General features: G+C 38.1%; 1 protein-coding gene across 1 annotated transcript in view; it reads left to right on the forward strand.

The window, feature by feature from the left end:
* Positions 1–20,684, forward strand: part of ITFG1 (integrin alpha FG-GAP repeat containing 1) — a 187,008-nt gene that overhangs the window by 56,978 nt on the left and 109,346 nt on the right. The window contains exons 7-8 of the mRNA XM_032787061.2: positions 2,763–2,824; positions 10,546–10,630. Of these exons, the coding sequence (XP_032642952.1) occupies positions 2,763–2,824; positions 10,546–10,630 (147 nt within the window). The remainder of the gene's footprint in view (positions 1–2,762; positions 2,825–10,545; positions 10,631–20,684) is intronic.

A 20,684-nucleotide genomic window follows, 5' to 3' on the forward strand; every position in this document is an offset into this window, starting at 1 on the left:
ATTCGTATACCTTTCTAACATGACTTTAAAGATGGGCTTTGGGTCATTCAGCCTGCAAGCTTTTTAACCCTTTCTAGCCATGCGTCACAGCCAGCCAAGGTCTCTGCTAAAGAAGAAACTCTTGTTAGCTGCCATTGTTACTCACCAGGTGTTCTACATGTGGTATGGAGACACACAGAATGTTTAGAGCCAAGGGTTCTCAAACTGGGGGTCAGGACCCCTCAGGGGGTCATGAGGTCATTACATGGGGAGTCATGAGCTGTCAACCTCCACCCCAAATCCCACTTGCCTCCAGCATTTATAATGGTGTTAAATATATTAAACAGTGTATTTAACTTATTGGGGGGGGTCGCACTCAGAGGCTTGTGATGTGAAAGGGGTCGCCAGTAAAAAAAAAAAAAGGTTTGAGCTCTACTGGTTTAGAGCCAACCATGACAACTGCTGTTTGCAAATGTGCTTAAACATTCTATTGTAGAGAACGTTTTGTGTGTTTTGAATGTTAAAATTGCTCTTCCTTTTGAGAATCCCTAAGTCTTTCATTGACTTTTCAGTGGGAGTTCGATTGGGCCCCATATATATGGCCCTATCAAATTCACAGTCCATTTTGGTCAATTTAATGGTCACCAGTTTTTTAAAATTGTACATTTCATTATTTCAGATCTTTAGATCTGAAATTTCACGGTGTTGTAATTGTAGGAGTCCTGACCCAAAAAAGAGTTGTAGAGGGATTGCAATGTTATTGTAGCGGGATTGCAATATAGCTATCCTTAACTTCTGCGCTGTTGCTGGTGGCAGTGCTGCTGCCAGCAGAGCTGGGCAGCCAGAGAGTGGCGGCTGCTGAGCCCAGCTCTGAAGGTAGAGCCTCTGTCAGCAGCAGCACAGAATAAGGATGGCAATACCATGACCTCCCTAAAATAACCTTGCAACCCCCTCTCTCCCCCCACACCTTCTTTTGGGTTAGGACACCCAGTTTGTGAAATGTTGGTCTCCCATGTGAAATCTCTGTAGTGTAGGGTGAAAGCACACAAATGACTAGATTTCATGAGGGAAGACCAAATTTCAGGGTCCGTGACTCGTTTTTCATGGCCGTGAATTTCATGGCCCTATCTATATGCAATGCAACTGCCAGGTTCGGCAGAAGTGAAGAAAAAATGCTTTTTTTTGTTTTTTTTTGTTTTTTTTAACTAACCACTGGGTTATTCGCATGGCTATAATAAGTGATCATCCTTGCTTTTGTGGCTAGATTTTTAATATTTTAATATATTTATCAAATCCTGTTCAGTGACTACATATAAATCCATGATTTTCCACAGACAAAAAGTTAAACGTTGCCAAGTTGAAATTCTGTTTTCTAAGTTATAGTAAGTACATTTAAAAAAAGAGAGAGTCCTTGTGACATATCATATTTTTATGCATCAATCTTGATTATTTCAATTTAAAATGCATATGGATTAATACAGCTTTAAAATTCAAATAAGGCAAATTATCATTTTAAGGACTTCCATTTATATGCACTGAGTAAAATTGTCACTATGGTATCATTATACTAACATAATAAATGAAGTCACTAGAATGGCTTGGGGGCTAGACTGCATCTTAGTTTAACTGGGATATTTAATTAGATTGTCATCTTTGCTGGTATTTTTAAATATTTTTAAAGCTCTAATTGTAAAGAACCATTGATTATTAAAAGTTAACCATAGACTATCTTTTTGTGAGTCACATTTTCAGGAGGTCGTCCATTCATAAGTCTTAAATGCTTGATAGACATTTTTAAGGGTCTAGAAAGATAGAGTAAAATGTTGTAGCTTTCAGGGGTTTTTTTAAAAAAGGGATTCTTTAATAGAAAAGGACACTTATCCCTAATGTGGCTTTTAAATTTTCATATAACATATTCCATCTGCTTCTTCAGGATGATATCAGGGAAAGGCATTAATTTAACACTTTGAGGGTTCTTACTATTTACAAAGGAATAACTCTATTCTACCCTGAATAGTGACAACACTTGAGCACAGTCATGGAGCTCCTTTACATAAGTAGTGAAATAGTTTTGCCATTTTAAATTTAAAATAGTAAATGGAAGAAGGAAAAAATAACAAAATGGGCCATCAGATTGCTGAAAGGTGATTGTGTTTAAAAAGGTTGTCGTCATTCTTTCCCTCACTTTCCTTCCCCCTTCCGTCCTCCCATTTTCTTTCTCTGGAAATCATCCCAAAATTCTTCCAATCAAAAGTATAGATTTTTCTGTAAGCAGTAATGTTCTGATGAAATTTTTTTTGACTAATCACTGGAGAGCTAAATTTTATGCCGGAGAAGCTAGAAAAACATTATGATGTTTAGCAAATGATAAAGATTCTGTGTGATGTTTTCTTCAGTTTTCAGACTTATTTAGCTCTTTTCCCTAACTAATCTCTCGTAATAGCTAGCTCTCTTTAACTCATCACTTGTATGCATGTGGTTTTCTAGTGCTTCTATGTGTGCATCTTTTTTATTTTTATGTTTTTGTTTAGGTATGTGTATACATGGACAGGCATTAGTATACCAAAAGTTTGTATTTTCACACAGTTGTACTTGCGCAAGTAGCGGCCCAGGGCTGAAAACAAGCTCTTTTTTTTTTTTTCATAGTTTTGATCCATTTGTTTATGCATTCGAAAACCACTGGACTACTAAATAAACTAAATTACATCTATTATATGTAGGATTGAAAGCATGTGTATAATCAAATATTAAGTTTTCTAATTGTATTATGTTTGTCTTTTCAGATCTGTTCCTTACTACATTATCAAGTTCCCAACAAATTCAGTTTGAAACATGGGTAAATAAGGTAAGGAATAAAATACAGCAAACAACTTTATCTAAAATGTATAGCTTTAAGAAATATAAAACAAGGAGGTAGCTGATACTGATTTCAAGAATAAACAGAGCTGACATTAAGAGATCGTAGCTGCACTGTTGTATTCAAAATGCTGAATATTGCTGGAGGAGATGATGATGCACTCAGCATCAGTTCCTCTGCAGGATTTTAGCATGACTGCCAATTAAACCAATCAGTCTGCCCTAATGCACATCTTAACAGGGCTCCTGTGGTTGTGTCAGCTGTTGTAAGAAGTTACTGTCATTTAATCTGTCAGCATGATGGTTTATGAAGAAAAAGATTTTCAAAGGAGTAATTTTTCCTTGTTGCCTCCAGTCTCAGATATTTTTAGTTTGATTTAAATGTGGCTAAAAAGATTTCAGGGCTTTTGTGCGTGAGATATTTAGATAACACACTTTTTCCAATGGAACGTGTCTCTAATTATAGATAGGAAACTCCTAAGTAGATGTTACAGCACAACTCTGAGTATTGTGAAAAAAGGAAAAACAAACAAAAGACATTAATCTTTTTCAGCAGGAAGTCCATTTTTTGATTATCTGCTTTCAAGATGTTTCTATATAATTAAAAGCCATGATTCAATTCAAATTGGCTTGTAACAGTTAATAAAAAGCCATTAGGTAGTATGAGATAAAAATGAAAGGTTTGAATAGGCAGTCTTTAAGTAAAATATAATTGGATAATGTCATTACCATTGCTTTGTGCACAAAATGGCATGGAGATCTTGTGGAAATATTACTCACTTCAGGCATTTTCCTGGGTGTGGAGGGAGTGGAACATGGAGAAAAAATCAATTGAGAATCAATTTGGTAAAGACAGACACTTCTAGAATGATGTGACAATATCTAAATATAGAAATAATGGAGTGTGAGGTTTTTGGGTGTGGACAGCAGGGTTAAGGATATGATGATGCTATAGTACAGCTTTGAGGCATGGAGATGTCTTAAGTTGTTTTGGTAGCTTTAAATTTTATGCCTTTCATTCATGTTTAAATAATAAAATAGCTGCAGTACAGTGCCCTCCAGCCTTGACTCAGGCTCTGACCCTACAATCAAGACTTGGAATAGTGCCACCATAGACCTCTTATGCCAGGAAGGCCCCTTGTACAGAGTACTCTTGGGAGCTGTTTCTAGCTCCTTTACTCTGTCAGAATATCATTAAAGGGTATTAGTAGAAATGAGAATCTAGATTCAGGATTATTATTGAGTTAAAACTAAAATCTTATCTTCTCATACAACAACATGTGCTGCAACCATGCTATCAAATCAAGCAGAGATCACCTTTAATAGTTTATACTGTAAATTAAGGCTGTAATAGAAGCTGAGTAAGAAATCTATTAAAATCTTAGGTACAATATATATTACACTGAACTTCCTTACAATGCCTTTTTTATAGATGCCTTGCTTAACATGTCCATTAGTGCGGGTGGGGAGATTAATTCACTATCACTTAAATTTATTGTGTAGTAAATTTTTAACACAGCTTAGCATCAAAATTATGAGAATAAAGAGACGCACCTTTTTCATCTAACCCTAATTACCTTTACTTTATGTTGAAGAACGGTAAAAAGGAGAGACTTGCAATGGTCAATCAAGACTGTATATTTAACATTACCTAATAGTACTTGCAATTAGTTTTTCCTAAAATACCAATAATATAAAGAAACAATGTGTGCCCCTTTAAGTCTTTAATGAAAAGTATAAAAGTATGGTTTTATGCACTTCAAGTATATTTGAATGCAGCTTTTTGTATAGAATGCATGTATTCTGTGTACACTCTTTGCTGATGAGTGAACCTCCTTATCTGCAGAAAAGACACAGTTTTGACACATGAAAGGGCACATGGGATCACATGCCCCCTCAGGTTTATACATTCCATTTAGCAACAGCTTTGAGAGGTTTTTTAATTGTGGGGCCACCCTCTTAGGGGAGTACGGATGAACAGTTGGAGGTGGGAGTGGTGATACCAGGTGATACCAGCTCAGGGCAGCCCAGCAGGGCTTGGGAAGGAAACGCCACCTCCACTTCTGACTCACTTCAGCAAACCACTCATCCTGTCTGGGTTGGGGAAGGGGGTGCAATCAAAAATTGTAACTCAAAGCAGGGGCTCAGCTCAAAAAGTTTGAAATTGGCCATTCCACCCCCCCAAATGAACGTTCCTCCATGCCCCACAATTTGAAAACATCTATACTAAATAAAACGTGTTGTCCGCTATTACAGGATTTTTCCTCACGTACCCCCTGATAAGAGCTTGCATACCCCCAAGGGTATGCATATCCCAGTTTGAAAAACACTTTGATAAAATAATGATGCCAGAGCTATATCAGGGATATTGTTTCCCACCATCACTGCAAATTCCTATCACTATAGCATTAGGAAAATGTCCTGAAATTAAACACAGGTACTGTGACATTTTGGAGAAAACCCAGACTGGTAAAGAGTTCTGTTACTACCTGCCCTATAACTTTATGGTCTGTGGTGCTGTGCAGCTGTGATTGAAATCCCTGACACAGCCTAGTTACTGTTTTCAAGGTGACACCAATAGCCCTTCTAGTCTCGAGTCTCTCCAAATCAGTCTTCCAGAGTTCTCAAGCTATTCCTCTCTGATGCGGCACCCCCCAAAGGTGTGAAACCAGTCCCACGGTTATCAGTTTGCTTTGGTGCACACACTCCACACAGTTTACACATCAGATCTGCTGGGATAAAAACAAACAAAAAGTTTATTTAATAGAAAAAACACAGATTTAAAGATGAAAGTGTAAGGGAAACAAAACATATGCAAGTTACACAGAAAATAAGCATAGACGCAACTTCAGGCTTTACACTTCCATGTATTAGAAAAGGGATTTTATCTTCTAAGTTACCTGTTTTCTGGCTGGACAATTGATGGGCACTTGAAGTTGGTTTGTAAGGTGTCCCTCCTTGACTGACTGCTCCCCACCCTTCCTTCCTATGAACGTTGAGGACAGTTTTCTGTATACACAAATACATAAATTCATAACCATGGTCTGTATACATCTCTCATAATGACTATCAAGTTCAGAACATTACAAGCTTTCAGAAAATATTTTACTAAATAGATTTGTGTAGTACAATGACATTGTATACTATCAGTTGATTTTAACTGTATATTTTGGGAGTTTAAGCCTTCTGTTCCCCTTCCAGGGTGTCTGGACTTCTTTGTGCCTTCAACCAGTAAATATTTGCCATTGTGGATGGAAAAATAAATGTCAGCTATAGAAATCTGGCAGACAAGAATAAAAGAATTAAGAAAAATACGATTCACTGCATGTATTAAATTAGTTGCACTATTTCAGGAAAGATGGATGAAGTATAATTAATTAAGGCCTTGTCTACACTGCCACTTTACAGCGCTGAAACTTTCTCACTCAAGGGTGTGAAAAAACACTGCTCTGAGCAATGCAAGTGTCAGTGCTGTAAAGTGGCAGCGTAGACAGTGCACCAGTTCCTAGCGCTGGTAGCTACTCCTCTCATGGGGTGGGGCTTTTTACAGCGCTGGGAGAGCTTGCTGCCGCGACTGCATAGCCATGTTAAAGTGCTGCTGCGGCAGTGCTTTAATGTTGGTAATGAAGACATACCCTAATTAAAAAAGTAAAATAAAAAAATCACTGTAACTTATAATATGTAAATTTACTGTAGCCTATAACTTGTGCAGACATGTCTGCTTTATTCCTTTATTTTATGTCTGATACCTGTTTTAATATTTTAATAGTGATTTTTTTCAACAAACCTGATCATCGTTAATAAAAATCTTAAATTCAAAGTATATCAAAACAAATAGGTTTGTGCAAATTGCTTTCTAAATTAGTGAGCTAAGCTGTATAACAATGCTGTAAGGTAGGTATTAGCTCTGTTTTATAAGAGGGACAAATAGAAGCAGAGATCAGTTATAACTTGACCATGATATCAGAGTAGTGGGATAATGTGCTCTACAGGAGTGTGATTTTTAAAGCACAGTAATGTGTTGCACATTAATTGGTCTGTGTAGAGTCTGGTGGTGTGGTTTATCGTAGTGCTGCTTGAAACAGTACTATATTAAAGTACACTAAGGAAGCTTTGTATGGACCAGTAGGCTCTACACTCGCCAATTAATGTGCAAAGATTATTGCACTTTAGAAATCACATCCCCAAAGAGTGAACTACCCTACTGTGTAGACAAGCCATTTTGAGAGCTATAATTCCACGTCAGTGTTCTGGTGATGATACAAACCATTTGAGCTTTGCCCTCATGTTTTATGGTGTCACCAGACTTCTGAGGTGGATTTATATACTCATAATTCAGTTTGCTAACTCTACATACAGATCTATGTAACATAATTAATATTTTTTTATAAGCAAACTTCCATACTTTGATGGAATTGTCCAGTCCAGTAAAAGATTGGTTCTGACTTATTTTCATTGTGGACCAGTTCTGTTTTAGTTATGGATTTTAGAATGCTACAGACTACAAAGTTTTAGACAAGAAAAATGTTATTTACAAGTTACCTACAGAAAAAGGAACCACCTTCCCCCCCCCCCCCCCCTTGAAAACCAGCATCCACTGTTGAATGGCTAGTGGAATAAAATCCATAATATCTTCTTTTAAATACTACAGTCTTTAGTTGGAATAAACAATTGCATGGCATTGATATGGTTCAAAAGTGAGAATATTTTACATGTAATTAAAACTCCAGTAAATAAATATTTGTAGTTAAATTATTATCACATATATTGATTGGCTTCTGTTCTAGATGTTGGGAAGAATTGGGGATAATGATTTATAATTATAAGAAAAATATAAATAATTTAAAATATGTTTTCATTAGTGCAGTCCATGCATATGTATATAGACATTTCTGTCAAAACTTTACTGGATAAAATATAACTTTTGGCCTACTGAAAACCTAGATTCAATAACTCATATCTGCGTCTTTGAGCAGAATTAGAGTAATCCAGAAACATAAATTTTACTGTTAAGTATTTTCTTCCTTTTAATCTGAAATACATTTCTGTCTTTGTCATCAAGGGATCAAAGGTGACATAAGAATTCAGTGTTTGGAAGCCCTTATTTCATGTTCTCAGTGCAAATAGCTGCAATCGAACTACTACATAAATAAAAACCACGTGCAGCATTTATAGAGGACTCAAATGTAAAATCTAAATTTACTTAAATCAGTCAAGAAGACTAAGTTGGATATTGGATCCTTCAGAGACTTTAAGACATAATACATGTTTCTGAATAAAGATAACAACTGTTCAGAATTGAAACTTTCTCTTCCTTTGATCTACCACAAAATGCTTTAGAGGTATTGGCCTCTATTCTTCTTTTCTGGTCACTTGACATAGGGCTTAGTCCTCTTTACTGCAATGAGCTAACTAGCATCTGTAAGGATTACAGAGTCAGCTCTGCTGTCAGATAATTCTACTGGAGCTGTTCATGGATAACAATAGGAGCTTAACAGTTCTGGGGAAATCACTCTGTTTTTGCATACATATTGATTAATTTGTCCTCTGAGCCATTATCAGTTACAGATTATACTCCAAGAAAAAAATTAGCTATAATCAGATGTCAGGGGAAAACTATCCCAAAGAAACCTCATCTAGGGAGCTAAGTCTCTAAATCTAAACAGCATATGAGTAAGAAAAATATGGACAATCTTCAAAATACAAATAATTGGAGAAGTAACAAGAGAGATCTGACTCAGTTTTTATCCCTCCTGTAAAATTAGTTCTATGGATATACCTTTCAAACAGATAACCTGTTATTAAAAGGGAGATCAGTCAGATAAATTGTCTGAGTGTAATAAAAATCAACCTAAAATAGTAAGTGGGTAGGGCTTTTTATATGCTTCTTAAAATACCAGAAAAATATTTTAAATCTCACAGAAGTCCACATGCCATCAATCAGGGGCAGAGGATTTGATGCCTTTAGATGGATCAGTCAGTCAGCAGCAGCTTGTGTGTAGGGAATGGGTCCAGGAGGTAACAAGGACCTGATATCAGCTCCAGGGGAAAGAGTGGAAGTGTGTTCTTGGGTGACAACAGGAGATTTGAGGGGCTGATTGGATGAGGTTGGAGGGAGGAAGAAGAGGACAAAAAACTTTGGAATATGTCTTAAGATAGCTCTCCAACAGATGTTTGGATGAAGTGGTTGAATTACAGGAGATGTATGAACATTACCATATTAATTTGATTCAGTGCCAGTCACCGCAATGAAGGGGTACACTAGTGAAGAAAATGTATGATAGTGGCTAGTACTTATACCACTATAGTGTTATTTTTCAATATGAATTCATAAGATGCATCTATTTACATATTCTGAGATCTCATTTCAGTTTTGTTAGTTTCCATCATAAATTTATATAAATACTTTTAGAGTTTACAGTTTGACATAAATGAGTTCTGCACTGAAACTGCATATATAGCACCAGGGCCAGTGCTACCATTTTTGCCGCCCCAAGCAAAAAAAAAAAAAAAAGCTGCTTGGAGTGCTGCCCAAACTGCTGAAGCGCAAAAAAAAAGAAAAAAAAGGCCGCCCAGACTGTGCCACCCCAAGAATAGACGCAGTGCCGCCCCTTAGCGTGTGCTGCCCCAGGCACGTGCTTTCTCTACTGATATAACAGGTGCTTTTGTTGTTATATAACACTGAAGAAATTGTAATATGAGAGTAATGTATAAAGTGTGGGTTAAGTATGAAACACTCCCTGGGGTTTCTTAGTAGTAACCTTTTATTTATTTATTTATTTATTAATAGAACCAAAATACACAGGAGGATAAAACACAAAACCAGTCCAAATAAGTGATGGTCCAATTTGAACATAAATTACAACTAAGAAAACTCTGAATCAATAGGAGGAACTCTTAATTTTATTATTCCTAAACTTCCAAAATATATATGTCAGATTTGATGAAATGTTAAATATTTCCTGATGTTTTTGCAATTGTTTTCTGAGATGTCACACCTATTACATTTTGACTCAAGATATTAATTAATATATTGCATTTTACAGGTTTCAGGTACTCAAGTGAGCATGACTCCCAGTAAAGTGATTGGAGCACTGGGCCTCAATCTTTTTTTATTTAATTAAAAATGTACCATTTTTTGTTCAACAGCTGGGGCCTGACCCTGCACTACACCTAGTGTCCTCCACTCCTGCTATTTCAGCGGGACTGGAAAGAGGCTCTGCACTTGGCAGGATCAGGTTTTAATTCATAATATTGCATGTTGTTGAAACAAGCCCTGCTCAGCACTAGTATAATCAGAATAATAAGGTAATTTCTATATTAATAGAGTAATTTAATAAATTGTAAATCTTACTTCATTACATTGCTTTAAATATTTAGACACCTTTATCCTATGATTATGCCAATGAAGTAACTAAATCTTTTCCTACAAACATATTCAAATGTGCATACTCCTACTCATTCATGGAGTCTTGTTGACTTCTGTGAGATTCCGTGCAGGACTAAGGGTCAGCACATCAGATTTGTTTGGCAGCTCAGGCTCCAGTATTCCAAACAGTGCAAGTTTTCCCAGTTAAGACAGTTTTTCACCTATTAATCCTTTTTTTTAAAAGCTATTTTTAGTCTTTAGTTTACACTTCAAATTTTCATTGATTTGTTTAGAGTTCATTAGTGTAATTTTGTATGATGTATGTTTATTGTATTTGATAGGATGGGAATTTCTCCAACGCCACAGATACAAAGCAAAAACCTGAAGACACGATGGTTGTTGGACAATCAGTGTTTGCAGATTTTGGTGAGATTCCTCTTTTTTTTCCCCTCCCTAAGCTATCTGACACTTATGTATTTATTTTTATTATTAATTAGTTATATTTTTCTAGATTTTTTTTTTTAATCATGTTAAGCTTTTGCCCAGCAGATTGCAGTGGTTCCTTTGCAGGCATCATAGTCATGTAAATACATACTACATCAGTGGTTCCAAAATTTTAATAACCTGCGACCGCTTTCACAAAAATGTCATCAGTTTTTTATCAGTGATTCAGGTAATGCACATATTAAATAGGATAAACACACAATTTATTCTCTGGAACTAGATGATTTCTTTAGATAGTCCTTTGTCCCACAGCAGTAACTAGTAGTTTTATGGGCCTGATTCTGCTAACACTACTGCATATTAGTGGATCTACTTGTGATGGTTAGCTTTACCCTTATTTAATGAGTACTCGCAGGATTGAGCCCTTATTTAGATGTTGTGATGTGGTTGCTCTGATGTGTGGTACACCAATTTTTGCCTTAAATATAGTGATGCTCTTGAGGGAGTAAGAAGAGAGCCAATATTAGAGGCAGACAATTCGTCTTGTTTTATGCTGATACTTAAAAAATCCTCAAGATTTTTAGCACAGTTTAGTTTGACCTTTAAAGATCACCTCTCCTGGGTGACTGACTTTTGCTGGTCTGTGGTATGGCTGCTGAATACAGGATTCATGTGTAGTATAACAGAGTAAAGTAGAAGTTCAGTGATATTTAGAGGTTATGCTAAGAAATTTTATTTAATGTATTGTGCAAAAGTCATTAAAAATTAAAGTTTTAATTAAAATTTAGGCCATCTACAAACATTTGCCTATTGTGTGCCGTTTGAAAGAGAGAACAGAACCTCAAAATATTCCAAAATGCTTTTTATCCATGTTTTCACAGTTTTGTATTGCCCTGATGGACATCGCTGTTAATCATTCCAAAAAGCAGATGGTTTTGATTGATGCCCTGTATATTAATATGCACAAAGTATATGTCAGCTTTCTTTTGAAAGATGTAAATCCTAAGGAGCAATCTCCAATAGGATTTCTCCTTACCATGTGTTGTAGCAAACAGAAGTGTCTTAATATGGCCAAAGGATGTATCATAATTTTAGAAATTTTGTCGTATTTGATGGATATTTAAAATAACTTGGATCCCAGGATATCTGGGATCTTGAACATTCTTAAATTATTCTGATTTTGTGAGCATATTTTATAGGAAATATAATAAATATGTTTGTTTAACTTGTTGAGTGAAGAATCAAAATTTAGATGTTAGATATTAAACCGCAATGTAAATGGTTCTAATTATTATCAAAAAGCTTTGTAGATTTTCATATTCCCTTTGTTATAGAGACAAACTGTAAAGTTACTTTCCACATACTGTATTCCCAGAGAAGATTCAGGGATAGCTTCAGCTTCTGATAATTTGAACATGATTATGAAACAACACAACATGTTGTATTGTTTTAGGCTCTTTTGGTATAGCTAGGTTGAGAGGATAAAAAGTGAGAAGTTTTTTGCTTGGTTTTATAAAAGAAATAAAATAGTTTAAATCCTTTTTGATTTGAGAGAGACAGCTAAAGGTTCCTTGGACATTTTTTTTCTCTGAAAAGATTATACCAGTGAAGTTGCAATGTAGAGAGTCTGAAAGCAAACTGACTTTCAGAAGTGTGTGTTCTGTTGTTTTTCCTCTGGAAACTAAAACAGAACTCTTAAAAGCATAATTATTTTTTCTTCTCTTTGATCTTTCTGTGGCTAATCTAAATCAATATCTTAGTAAATTAAAAGTTGAGTAGATAAAATGACTGAAAGATAACAAAGTAGAAAAACCTGACCAGAAGGATCTAATTTACAACAGTCCTTAATATATGACTTTAACCACTGGAGAGGCATTCCAAGATACGTGTAAACTGAGCATCTCAAACTATTGATTCAAAGAGACAGTGGTATTGCTATATGGTATTTAATCAAATACAGAAGTATGGCATTAAATAAACATTGCTTGTAGATGAACTAACCAAAGTAAGGAAATATAAAGGCTAAAGTGAACGGAAAACTGTTTAATACAAAATAGTAGTTGATCAGGATATGCAGGTGAATGAGACATAAACTCGGGGATGGATATTAAAGCAGAGGCCACAACTTATTAATTAATTTTAATTGGAATATCAATGGGAGTGAGTGCAGCCTCCTTGTCTCCCCTCCCATCAATACCAGACACCTTATTGGAATCCAGCATGGGATTAAATGGCCTTTTTCCATATAACCAATAAATCAGGGTTGACATCCTTCAACCTAACTCACTGGACTCAGACCACCTCTGAATTCTCTTGTCCCACAATGGGGAATGAGGGTACATCAATCTGCAAAGACTTAAGGTCTACCCTTCTCCTTACCAGACGTTAGGAACACCAGCCATATCCTATGTCTTCATTCATGTTTACTCCAGGAGTTGGCCTTTTCAGACTTATATCCTCATTGGACATTGGCTGCAAGCTGAGATGAATTAAGACATTCCCATTTTAACTCCCAACATTACATTTCTATTCTATTCCTTAAATCTAAATCTGGGCTACTAAGGTGGCGGAGAAAGCTCTCCTCCTTCCCCCGAAATGCATTCTAAGGCAGGAAGAGAAATGCAGTGAGGGAAAGGCTGCAGTGTGATTGAATATAAATGCTCCCCACCAAACCCCCATCAGGGCCCCAAGTGAGGACCGTTCTCCTACTGATCAGGCCAAACTTCTTCATGCCCCCATTGAGATGGTGGGCAGAGGGGCATTGTTTCCCCTCCATGTGTTGGGAATTTTCTTTGCACTTTACATTGCTAGAAGTCATATATTCTCCAAAAAACTGCATATACAGTATGCACAGAGCTTTCTGAACTCATATCTTTGCCAGCTGGAAACAAAAAATTCATTTTTTTAAAAGTATGTATTAACCTGTAAGTTTAAGGCCTCTCAGTTAATGATCTTAGACATTTAAACACTTTTTTTCTAAAATTTGTTTAGAAAAGCACTTGAGGCTAAAACTCCAACCTTAACCTTTATCTTTGTGCAAGAGATTTCCATATTCTAGCAAACTTTACACTGCCAATACCTTGGCACAGTCTTTGAAGGGAAGGCTATAACTATAAACTTAATTCTAAACTTCTCATGTTTTTGTTTGGGATTAAGTGCTTTTTTTGTCTAACATTTATTTTTGTTTTAATTTGTCTAAAACTATGTACAAAAATTTAAATAGCATGGGAAGTTGAAAAAGTTCAAGTCTAGTGTAACAGGTAAATAATTGTGAAATACGTGCACCTGATTAAATGTAACAGAGCTTTTGGGGAATTAATATCTGTAGTGCAAGTACAAATTTAGATACTTTAATGTTATACACGTATCCTATCAGTATTAGCTGCAATAGGGAGACTTACTGAAGCTGTGCAGTAAAAAACCTTATTAGAAATAGTTATTGTATTATTGTGAAATACACTAGTTAGTGTGATGGTACAGTTCACAAGAAAAAACTTATATAATCAGGTTTTATCCCAATAGTAAATTAAAACTAACTTCATCTTGAGTATAAAAATGGGGGAGGGGATGACTTTCTGCATCCAAAGCTCAATTGTTTTTTTAAACAAACAAAAAAATAATGGGCATTAAAAAAGAAAGCATAGTGCTTTTCTGCAGTCTAGAGTCAAACAAGGAAACACTATAGGGAGCCCACTGCTCTGGCCTTCATAAAGCTCCTGACCTCCCTTCCTGCTTCTTTTAAATACCCCACTATTTGGAGAGTTAGACATTATTGCCAAGTAGACTTGTTAACATTCCTTCATGGTGCTCCTGCTGATTTACCAACCCTTTTAAATGGATTGCGGGGTTTTATGGCACTTGAACAGGGGGTTCAACTATCACTGCCATATACTAAGTTGGATCCACCCATACAAATTTTCCTCAAATCAGACATTAACAACTTAAGAATCATTGGTACACCTGAATGCATAGAATCTGGAGCATTGTTACTGTTCATGGCAAATGACATTCTTGTATTCCCCAAGTGAACCTGTATATTTATTTAGCAAGGTGACCCGCTTCCCAGAATGATTAACTCCCTAGATCTGTACTTGTGGTATGATGGAACTTGAGAATAAGTCATGGAATGTTGATGTCTGAGATTTAGAATTGAATAGCTATCATATTGGAATTTTGCTGGTTGTTGTACGTATTTGTTGTTAACTAATTTTTATGTACATTAATTCCAATTTTAATTTTTCTTTTCTGAGATCATAGTGCTGAGACTACACATAAGAACATAAATCATTAGTGTGCGTCTTGAAATATTAAATAGGGAGTTGGTGGCTTATCAAGGGTCTTAAGTATCTTGGGCTTTTATTGTCCTCTTGTCTGATTCAGTAAAATGGTTTACCTTGGTGATATCAGCTTTTTAGTTTTAACTAATGTTGCTCTTCTAGTGATTGCATTCTACTCTAGGTGTATGTTACTCAGGGAATTCTGAGTATCAGTGAATGCACAGAATTCCTCTGTCACGCAGAATTTTGTATTTTCCCAGTATAAAATACATTTTGCCCAAGTGGTCTTGTGCCACAGCAGCCTCTTGTGGGCAAAAGATGGAATCACGGCACTTCTGGGGCATGATGTATTTTCTATGGGGAAAGAAAATTCTATGCCCAGTGCTGCAGAATTCCACCAGGAGTAGAAGTTCATCACAGTACCCTGCCTACGGAGCCAGATTAGGACAGATTAGGGAGTTCTAGGCAGGTGTTTTGATGGGACACTCGAGGATGCCATACCAGTTTCTGTGATTCCTGTTTCTCCTTCATTTGCAAACTGTATGTCCTACTTCCTCAGTGCTTGGTCACGTATGACCACAGCCCATTGGGTGTTGAGCACGGTGGAAGTACGATACACCCTCCAGCTTATTTCTATCCCTCCTTCCCACTTTCCCTCCCCATCTCTTCTCAGGGACCCCCCTCATGAAGAGGTTCCACGGAATTTAAGAGGGAAGGGGTTCTACTCCCATTATTTCCTAATCTCAAAAGCCAAGGGAGGTCTCAAACTGATTTTAGACGTGCCTCAGCTCAACAACTATCTCAAGAAAATAAAGTTCCGCATGATCATTATCCCATTGCTGGATCCCGGAGATTGGTACACAGCCCTCAATTTGAGAGATGCCTATTTTCATGTATTGACATACCAAGGACGCAGAAGGTGCCACAGATTATTAGTGAATCACTCACATTGCCAATTCACGGTCCTCCCATTTGGCCTCTCTGCAGAAAAGTGGGTGTTCACAAAATGTATGGTGGTAGTGGTGGCTTTCCTGAGAAGGTTAGGGGTGCCAGTCTACCCTTATCTAGAGGACTGGTTAGTCAAGCGCCGATCCAGGCTCATATAGTATCCAATGTTTGACTCATCCAGTCGACATTCAAGGCCCAAGCCTTTCTGATAAATGCAGAAAAGTCTACCCTCGCTCTGATGCAAGGATAGAGTTCATTGGTGCCAGGGCCTACCTCCAAGAGGTGCAATTCCATTCAGTCAGTTCCCTGATAACACATCTCAAAGGTCATCCACTCACAACAGCCTGAAATTGTATGTGGCTCTTAGATCACATGGTTTCATGCACATATGTTGTACAATACACAAGGATGCATCTCAGCCCTCTTCAGATGTGGCTGGCCATATTGTATTCCCAAATTATCACCATCTGGACACAGGTTCTTGTCTCTCTAAATTGGTTGTTGGATCCACTTACAGTTTATGCGGGCTTTCCCTTTATGCGCCCTCAACCGTCAATGACCCTGGTCTCAGATGTGCCAGTGCTATGGTGGGGAGCTGAAGTGAGACCCCTTAGAACTCCAGGTCTTTGGTGTCTGGTAGAATATTCACTCCACATCAACATCAGAGAACCAAGAGTGGTTTGCCTTTCCTGTTAATCCTTTCTGCTCCACATTATTGGCAGAAGCTTGTTTTTTCTCACAAACAACACTGCAGCCATGTTTTATCTCAATGGGCGAGGATGTGCTCACTCTTCCCTCCTTTTCAAAGAGCAGTGCAGCTGTGGGAGTTTTCCATAGCCCACTCAGTCAACCTTGAGGCCTCTTACTTTCTGGGAATGCAAAATGAACTGGAAGATCACCTCAGCGGGTCTTTCTTCAGTGACTGCGAGTGGTCCCTTTGCCTGGATATAGTGAAAGACATTTTCCATCAGTGGGGGACTCCCCGGATAGATCTATTAGCAAACCGGTACAACAGAAAGTGTCACCAGTTCCACTCCCTAGAATGCCGCATTCTGGGTTCTATTACCTTGGATGGAATGTCTTTGCTATCCTTATCCTGCTTATACACAGAGAGCTGCTAAATATCAAGTGCGACCAGGGCTGGGTTATTCTGATAGCACCAGCATGACTCTGTCAACACTAGTTCTTCACTCTGCTAGACCTCTCAGTGGCTACTCCAATCCCACTTCTGTTGCATCCAGACCCAATATCCCAGGACCACATTTGGCTGCTCCAGCTGAACCTGAGCTCCCTTCTTCTAATGGCCTGGAAGCTCCAGGGCTAAATCCCAGAGAGCAGGCTTGCCCAGGACAAGTTTGTCAGATCATATTAGGTAGTAGATAGCACTCCACCAGGGCTGCCTACCTCTCGAAGTGGAAGTGGTTCTGTGTATGGGAATCCCAGCATAGAATCTCACCCATGCTTGAATATTTATTGCACCTGAAACAGCAAGGCTTATCAATCTTCTCTATCAAGGATCAGCTTGCAACAAGATCAGATTTCCACCCTCCTGTAGATAGCCAGTCCATTTTTTCAAATAATTTATCTGTCTGATTTCTCAAAGTCCTAGAAAGGTTATACCCTTGAGTACAGGCTTGCCTACATTACCCGAAGGATCAACGGGTAGTGATTGATTCAGCAGGAGTAGATTTATTGCATGTAGTATAGATGTGATAAATCGACCACCGAGCGCTCTCCCATTGATTCCAGTATTCCACTAGAGGCGAAGTCGATGGGGGAGTGTCAGCCGTTGACTCACCACAGTGAAGACACTGCAGTGAGTAGATTTAAGTATATCATATTCACGTAGCTGAAGTTACGTAACTTAGATGGATTTCTCCCCCTACCCCGCTCCTCTAGTGTAGACCAGCTTGAGAGGTCTCATTCCTACCTGGGACCTGAACTTAGAATCATAGAACTGGAAGGGACCTCGACAGGTCATCTAGTCCAGTCCCCTGCACTCAAGGCAGGACTATGTATTATCTAGACCATCCATGACAAGGGTTTGTCCTACTGCTCTTAAAAATCCCCAGTGATGGAGATTCTACAACCTCCCCAGACAATTTATTCCAGTGCTTAACCACTCTGACAGTTAGGAAATTTTTCCTAATGTGCAATCTAAACCGCCCTTGCAGCCCATTGCTTCTTGTCCTATCCTCAGAGGTTAAGAAGAACAATTTTTTTCCCTCCTCCTTGCAACAACCTTTTACGTACTCGAAAACTGTTATCATGTCCTCTCTGTCTTTTCTTCTCCAGATGAAACAACCCCAGTTTTTTCAATCTGCTCTTCTAGGTCATGTTTTCTAGACCTTTCATCATTTTTATTGCTCTTCTCTGGACTTTCTCCAATTTGCCACGTCTTTCCTGAAATGTGGCGCCCACAACTGGACAAAATACTCCAGTTGAGGCCTAATCAGCGCGGAGTAGAGCAGAAGAATTACTTCTTGTGTCTTGCTTACAATACTCCTGCTAATACATCCCAGAATAATGTTTGCTTTTTTTGCAAGTGTTACACTGTTGACTCATATTTAGCTTGTGATCCACTATGACCTCCAGATCCCTTTCTGCAGAACTCCTTCCTAGGCAGTCATTTCCCATTTTGTATGTGTGAAACTGGTTGTTCCTTCCTAAGTGGAGTACTTTGCATTTGTCCTTATTGAATATTGTTCTGTTTACTTCAGACCATTTCTCCAGTTTGTCCAGGTCATTTTGAATTTTAATCCTATCCTCCAAAGCACTTGCAACCCCTCCCAGCTTGGCATCATCTGCAAACTTTATAAGTGTATTCTTTATGCCATTATCTAAGTCATTGATGAAGATATATGACAGAACTGGACCCAGAATTGATCCCTGGGGGAGCCCACTCATTATGCCCTTCCAGCATAATTGTGAACCATTGATAACTACTCTCTGGGAACGATTTTCCAACCGGTTGTGCACCTACCTTATAGTAGCTTCATCTAGGTTGTATTTCCCTAGTTTGTTTATGAGAAGGTCATGTGAGACAGCATCAAAAGCCTTACTGAAGTCAAGATACAACACATCTACTGCTTCCCCCCATCCACAAGGCTTGTTACCTTGTCAAAGAATGCTATCAAGTTGGTTTGACACAATTTGTTCTTGACAAATCCATGCTGACTGTTACTTATCAGCTCATTATCTTTTAGGTGTTTGCAAATTGATTGCTTGATGTGCTCCATTACCTTTCTGGGTACAGAAGGTAAGTTAGCTGGTCTGTAATTCTCATGGTTGTCCTTATTTCCCTTTTTATAGTTGAGCACTATATTTGCTCTTTTCCAGTCTTCTGGAATGTCTCCCGTCTTCCATGACTTTTCAGGATAATTGCTAATGGCTCAGATATCTCCGCAGTGAGCTCCTTGAGTATTCTAGGATGCATTTCATCAGGCCCTGGTGACTTAAAGACATCTAACTAGTCTAAGTAATTTTTGACTTGTTCTTTTCCTATTTTAGGTTCTGATCCTATCTCATTTTCACTGGCATTCACTGTATTAGATATCCAATTGCTACCAACCCTCTTGGTGAAAACTTAATCTTAGCAAAGCTTGTGAGACCACCGTTTAAATCTTTGGCAATGTGCTTATATCTGTCCAGGAAAGTGGTTTTCTTAGTGGCCATCATTTTAGCCAGAAGGGTCTTGAAACTGTGCCATTACATCAGACCTTCCATACACAGTCTTCTTTAAAGATAAGGTGTATTTACGTCCTCACCCCAGTTTCCCCTGAAAGTGGTTTAGCAGTTTTATAACAATCAGGCTATCAGTCTTCTTCCCGAAACCTCATGCAAATAGGAACGAACAACATATTCACTCATTGGATGTTAGACGAGCCCTAGGTTTCTGCAGAGAACAAACCATTCTGAAGGTCTACCGAACTGTTTATAACTATAGCTGACAGGATGAAGGGTCTCCCAGTCTTTTCACAAACAATTTTGTCCTGGACCATTTCATGTATTTTCTTAGGGATTAGGGAAGTGTTTTGCCACTAGTTAACCTGACTGCTCATTCCACAAGATCTCATCCAACCTGTGCAGCATTCTTAGCGCAGATCCCTATTCAGGACATTTGTAAAACAGCAATTTGTTCATTGCTGCACATGTTTTCCTCCAACTATGCCATTATTCAGCATTCCAAAGATGATATAAAATTTGGTTGAAATGTTCTGCAGTCCGTATGTCCATGAACTCCAATCCCTTCACCTATTCTGTTACTTGGGAGTCACCTAGAATGCCCATGTCCAATCACTCAGAGAAGAAAAAGCTTACTAACCTTCTGTAACTGTTGTTTTTTGAGATGTGTTACACATGTCCATTCCACGACCTGCCCTCCTGCCCCTCAGATCGGAGTTTTCCAGAAAGAAGGAACTGAAGGAGCATGCGGTCAGCTGGGCACTTTATACAGGTGTTATAGGCATGGGCTGGCAGAGAGTACTTGATCTGCCATGATGGGTACTGTGGAAGGAAAAATTTCAGGCAACTGTGCTCTGGGCATGCACATATTGAAATGAACATGTGCAACACATCTCGAAGAACAACAGAAGGTTAGTAACCATTTTTTATTTCCTGTCTCCAAATATGTATGGACATTCAGCATAATTTCTTTAAATGACCTGGGTGCTTAACATGAACCTCCAAGCTTAATTACCAGCTTGGATCTTATCTCGCTGCCACCAGACAGGAATTACAGCGCCTGCCTCGCTCTGGTCCCCCAACTTTCCCTGGAGGGACCCCAAGACCCAGAAGCTCTGAGTCTTACC

The sequence above is a fragment of the Chelonoidis abingdonii genome, chromosome 19, assembly GCF_003597395.2.
Source record: "Chelonoidis abingdonii isolate Lonesome George chromosome 19, CheloAbing_2.0, whole genome shotgun sequence".
NCBI classification, from domain to species: domain Eukaryota; kingdom Metazoa; phylum Chordata; order Testudines; family Testudinidae; genus Chelonoidis; species Chelonoidis abingdonii.